Genomic DNA, 6,000 nt, shown 5'->3' with positions numbered 1-6,000 from the left:
TAATAGCACTGCAATATTGTAGAGCTTGAGCTTAGCTGCTTACTTCTAAATGCGACCTGGATGCAAGCTCTGAAACTAGGCTATACACGCTGTAATACAGTAGGTTTGGCTCCAGGTTTATGTAAAGAAACTTGTAGATAAGAGCTGCTTCTGTTCCCAAGACGCTACGCAGACTTTTAACAATTTCTCTATAGATTTCTACAAAAATATAAAAAGTTCTATCAACATAACCATTCTACAGAATTCCGGTGGATTTTGTACATTTTGCTTAAAAAAAGTCAAATTCTATAAAACCCCCCCAAAAGGTATTTAAAATTAGCTTAAGATTATTGCACACGCTGCAGTACATTTGTATTTGTCTTTCAAAAGGGCATCTAGAAAAAACTCATCTGGCTTAGAAAACAAACTATTTTACATGGATTTCTTTTCCTGAATGCATCATCTTAGAGTAGTTTTTTTACTGGCTTGTCGTTACTGAATAGTCACGTGTGATGTAAACTTTTGGTTACTTCCACGAACTTTGTCAGTGGGCAAACCCTCAGGTATCAGAAATAGAAGAGCCTTTAGGCCTCCTGTTACATTTGGAGTTGAGCATTTGGATTAACATCACTGTTCTGTGCCATGATTTCAAGCTAAAATGTTCCATGGGGTTTTCGGTAAGGAAGGAAACTGTACAAGTAGTATCATTCCAGCTATACAAACACAATCCCAATCATTAAGGAACCAGGGTTGGCAATTTTAGTGGCCTAGCTATTTTCCCAAATTATTTAGTACATGTGAAAGGAAAAGCTAAGGCTCATTATGAGGGTAAAACCAAAGAGGGATTAAGAATATTTTTCAGGCTTAATACACTGTAATTTTATTATTTCCTTAAATATGATCTGGGTGAAGAAATGATGAAAGGTTTGTTTGAAATCATTGCTTTGAACAGGCTTAACTCTGGATTTGGACTGGCATATCAAAGAGAGCGGTCTCCGTGTGGGCCTGTGTTGAAGAGGGGAAAAATGTCCCAGCCAAGAATTAATCTAAGTGCAGTAAATAGTACAGAATGTTAATCCTCCTACCTCAAATACACCAATTGCCTGACTTCCTGCTGAAAGCCCTTACATTTCTCCAGGACATCTAAATCAATAGGGATTGTTTATGGAATAAACGTCCGCAAGTGGAAATAAAGGAGCTTAAGACCTCACATAGGCTGTTAGGTAGAACAGCATCTTCTTCTTGCATGGATACTCGAAGCTAATGCAGACAGATGTAGTCGTAACAGTCTAATCTCTGACTGTTGTGGTGATTTGAAAAGATCAGTAGTTCTCCAAAAGTTACAAACTCCCAACTGACAGAATTAGCACAAATCCTCCTCTTGCCTGTGCTGGTTTAAAGACATGATCCAGCAAAGCCTTATCCATGTACGCAGTTTGAAACTTGTGACTATTCGCACACTTCAAAGCGTGCCTGCAGTCTTATTTAACCTACATCTGAATGTGATTTCATGGAAGTTGAGTGAATTAATGCCTGGTTTCCATCAGTGAAGAGCGGGAGGTGTTGAACCGGGCCGACCTCTCATGGTTTTCAAGCTGTGCTGTCCAGTTTTACAGATTGCTTTTTGCACAGGGCATTAGCAGGGAAGTAAACAGTTAATTTCTGAGATGAATGACATGAAGGACATGTTATAAAGTAAGGACATGAGTTCTGGTTTTATCTACTTTGTCTCATGATGTCGCTGCTTAAGGCTTTTGATAGATTGGAAATAACATTACAGTCAGGGTCATGTAAATTAACTCTAGCAGTGACAGCAAAAAAAAAAAAAGGACTTTTTAACTGAAAATCAACAGTTATTTTGGTACCTACAGACCTTTTTACACATAATCTGTAAAATAACTTGCAGTAGGCCTCAAATCTGTTGAACACAGAAGCATATGATATTAATTTTCAAGAACTACTTAAATATGAACCAACCTCAAGGCAGTTTAAGCAAGAGCTTAACTTTAAACATGTGCTTACGCCCACTGTTGTGTCATGTCTGCACTGAATTCACCCACCAGATCTTAAATATGGCTCTACCCTCCTTTCCTCATGGGCATGGAAAGGAGTAGCTCCACTGCAAACAGTGGGTTTATAGAGGTGTAAAACTCAGCAAAAGGAATAGTCTGTCTTGGAGACACTGGAAAAACACCTCAGGAGCGACCACAGGGTTCTGCTGCCTCAATTTCCTGGGAAGGTATGAAAATTAGCCATTGACATGGGTTTGTGAGTCATGATCTAAATATCCTTTAGTGACTCAGTATGGTGTACGGTTAAATGGCTCTACATTCACCGTCTTCAGGCATCTATCCGCACGTTGGACCTTCCTGGGTTTATGCATTTGCTTTCACACTGGATGTTCATTTTATGCAAGATTGGAATATTATTCTGTTAAAAAATTGCCACTGCATTTCTACACTACCCAAAAAATCGTCTCCCCAGAATATCATTGGAGTCCAAGGGGAAAAATAAATTACATTAAATAATCCTTATTTACTGCTGACTGTGGGATACATTTCCTCTGTAATGCACTAATTTGCTACATTTTGTGCTTTGCAAAACAAAACAGAACCCAAACAAAACAAAACCAAAAAAGAGAAGGGATTAAATATATATTTTTTTGTTTGTTTAGGTTAAAATACTCATAAAAACCAACTTTATCTCAGAAATATTCTGAGATACATAAAATAGAAGAAAATTAAATGAGTCTTTAGTCACAAAATGTACTACATCCCGCAATACTAGATTCAATTAATTTAATAAAATATAATATACATATAGATTCTGCACATTGTATTGCTTTTACCTAAGCAGAACATATGCTTAAGTAAGCGTGATATAGGTTAACCACTTCTTTAACCAGCTGGTTCTTTAATCTTTCTTTGGAAATTTGTTACCCAGTGCCATTTTGGAATACAGAGTTTCTTTAGGTTTTTCTTTTTCTATTACATGAAAGGAAGAAAACATTTGGCACCAACAGAAAAGTAGCTCAGGGGTCCATTTCCGTCTGATCAAAGGAAAAGCTAGGAAGTGTCAACAAGTCTTTCTTTGGGGTAGGAGATGTTGACATACTGTCTGGAAGCAACGAATCCCCTATATCCATGGAATCCTTGGACTCACAAGATGGAGCACGCCGTCTCAAGCAAACGTCTCCACTGGCAGGTGAGATGCTGTGGGGTCCCCTAGGTAGCAAGCTCTGTCCATCAGGTGGATCTATAGATATACATGGAGGGCTCAGTTTTTTCTTCTGCCGTGTCCCTTGCAAGCCTTCCATTTCACTTACCACCTGACTTATGAAGCCAGAAGAGCTAGAAGTGGAATGGTGCTGAGGGCTGTTTTCCATCGAACAAATTTCAATTGAATGTCTCCTTTGATCATCCAACCAAGAGGGTGGTTTTTTGAGAAGACCCTGGGTGTCTACACTGTGGTACTTCTTCAGGTCCTTCAATGTCACGTTGCCGGTATTGCCTATGTTCCTCTTAGGAGTGAGAGGCTGAACCTCTGAACAGGCACTCGAGGCTGTACAAGTTTCTGAAGGCTCCGAGGAACTGTTTATTTCAGACACTTCTTGGTCCACTGAATCTCCAGGTGTCTCCTGACACGAGTCTGCACAAGCAGCACACGATGCTGGTGCCTGCTTTGAAATATTATACTGATTGTGGGAATGCTGCTGCGTACGAACGCTTGCCTGGCTCCATGCAGCCGCCTCATTCGCTTCTGAAGGCCTCAGAGCCACTGATGACTCCTCCTTGGGCACAGCGGGGACATTTGGGTCAGAGAGTTCACTCACCTCAGTGTGGAGATTTTCCTTGCTGTCCAAAGAGTCGTTCCGGATAGCCATCTGCATCGGGGCGCAAAGGGATTGGGGAGGAGGGGTGTTGCCACATGAGAGAGACAGACCAAACATAGGTTAGTAGCAAGCAAGGCACAGCATTTATAGGGCACTCAACTCTGCTGAGATACCTCAGCACAGACCCACTGACTCCTATAATGACCTGTGTTATAGCTTCTAGCAATTCCCATGCGTCAGAGGTCTGTGTATTTATCCCTGTGTAAGCAACAGCAGAATTTGGCCCTTCAGTCTTCATAAACGATTGACTTTTAGTTTTCTCCTCTAAGGATGGAAGGCTGCAAAACCAGAATGCCTGCGCCCAAACTGAGACCCATTCTTGTTATGCAAAGGATGAGGGTCTACAGCAAAGCCCTTTACAATTTCAGCAGCCCAGGTATGAGCAGGAGAGGGAAGATGTGCAGGTGAGCCTGTGTATTCCCTTCTCTAGCTCAGGTGATGCTGCAGGCATGGAGCAGGATCCCCAGAGCCAGCAATGCCAGAGCAACCACGCTCTGTGCCAGCATCAGAGCAACAGCCTGTCCCTGGCTTTGGTCCCCAGGCTGGAGCCACAACTCTGCACCATCTTAACAGCAGGGGAGCTGGAAAAGCTGGAATCCAAAGCTGGACTAACAATAATAATAACCTCTAATTATAACAGCTTATTCTGATGCTTAAGTTCAGGCTTCCTAAGGCACATTTTGCCTTGGCTGTCTTGAGCCATATGCAGCATCAGTGCCTGCTGGCAGAGAGAGCCTACAGCTAATTTTGAAGGTTTTGTCTTTTCACTGCACTGCATCCCTTGTTAAAAGGGTTTATAAATCAACCTCATTAACTGGCCCTAAAAGGCAGAGTCTCAGTTTGAGAAGTCTCTTAAATGATCTTAAATATTAAAAACTTCCCAGAGAAATGAGTAAATGTGTGCAGCTGGTCTCAGTTTTTACCAAAGTGGAAGAGATGGAAATCCTCACGCTGAGGAACACTTTTGTGACAAATCTCCCCAAAATGATATTAGAATTTAGATAAAAATTGTCCCGCAAGGATCATATGAGCCAAATGATCTCTATTGAGGCAAAACGCTCATCAGCTGCAGTACGCATGTGTGTGTGTGCAGAATCACGAGTCTATTGCTGTATCCACACATTGGGCTCCCTTTGTCATCAGTGAGAATATTTAATATGGCAAACCAGTTTGTCCAATGCTGGTGAATCCTTTCCAGTTAGAATTTTAGAGCATAATCCTGGCAACTAACCACAGTCACGAGTGGAGCTAATTCTGGTCTCCTCAATGCCAATAGTTTTATAGTGAGTGTTTGCGAGAGGAAATCATGTTCATGTCCTAAGAAGAGACACAGACCACACAAAAATAGTAGAATACAGAAGCAAAAAGTAATTATTGCCATTACTTTTGCTTCTACACCAACCTGTGTTGCACAGAACGACAGTGTTAGTCACCACCAGCTCTTTCTTTCCCTACAATACCAGCATCTTTGGTAGCTGTTAGGAGTAACTGTTTGTACAAATGTGTTACGGGTTTGTTTCAAAATAAAAGGACCCTCTGCCATCCCACTGGGCTGTACACCTGTAGTAGCCACAGCTTGGAGTGGACTACACCTTGGATACACAGTCCTGGAACCAGAAAATCAATATCGTTTCAATTTCAGGTAGCATTCCCTTGGAGAAAAAGCCTTTGTGCAATGCACTGCCAAGGAGCGTGTTCCTCAGCAGGGGCTGTTCTCTCAGAGCATCCAATCCCCTCATCTTCATCTGTGAGTGCATCGCTAATTGTCAAACATTCCGGAGTCTAAACTGCACATTACTGTGGGGATGTTGTTCACTCTCCAGCACTCTGGAGGGAAAGGGAGGTTAAGCACACAGGTTTTAATGATGGAGGAAAGTGCACGGACCAGGTATGTGGTGAACAAGATTTATCTATACACAGATTTAGGAAAGGAGAGAGGGGGGTGAAGGGGAAAGGAAAGAAAGAAAAGAAAGAAAAGAAATCAGAATTACATGCAATATATGTAACAATAAGGAAAAATGGGTACTGCAAACCAAAATGCTTTGCTAGCTCGGGCCATTATGGTGTGCTAGTAACAAATTAGTGGTGGCAATAAAAGGAGCCAAGCAGAGAGCACTTGAGCAAGCAGA

The 6,000-nt window shown here is 41.6% G+C and overlaps 1 protein-coding gene across 11 annotated transcripts in view; it reads right to left on the bottom strand.

Moving 5' to 3' along the window:
• Positions 1-2,758: 2,758 nt before the first annotated feature.
• Positions 2,759-6,000, bottom strand: part of CACNA1G (calcium voltage-gated channel subunit alpha1 G) — a 138,887-nt gene continuing 135,645 nt past the window's right edge. For all 11 annotated transcript variants that reach the window (XM_065693235.1, XM_065693226.1, XM_065693228.1 and 8 more), the window contains one exon: positions 2,759-3,862. In XM_065693235.1, the coding sequence (XP_065549307.1) occupies positions 3,011-3,862 (852 nt within the window). In that variant the 3' untranslated portion in view covers positions 2,759-3,010. The remainder of the gene's footprint in view (positions 3,863-6,000) is intronic.

This window comes from Lathamus discolor, chromosome 13 (assembly GCF_037157495.1).
Source record: "Lathamus discolor isolate bLatDis1 chromosome 13, bLatDis1.hap1, whole genome shotgun sequence".
In the NCBI taxonomy this organism is placed as follows: Eukaryota; Metazoa; Chordata; class Aves; order Psittaciformes; family Psittacidae; genus Lathamus; species Lathamus discolor.
This window is presented reverse-complemented; position numbering and strand designations above follow the sequence as displayed.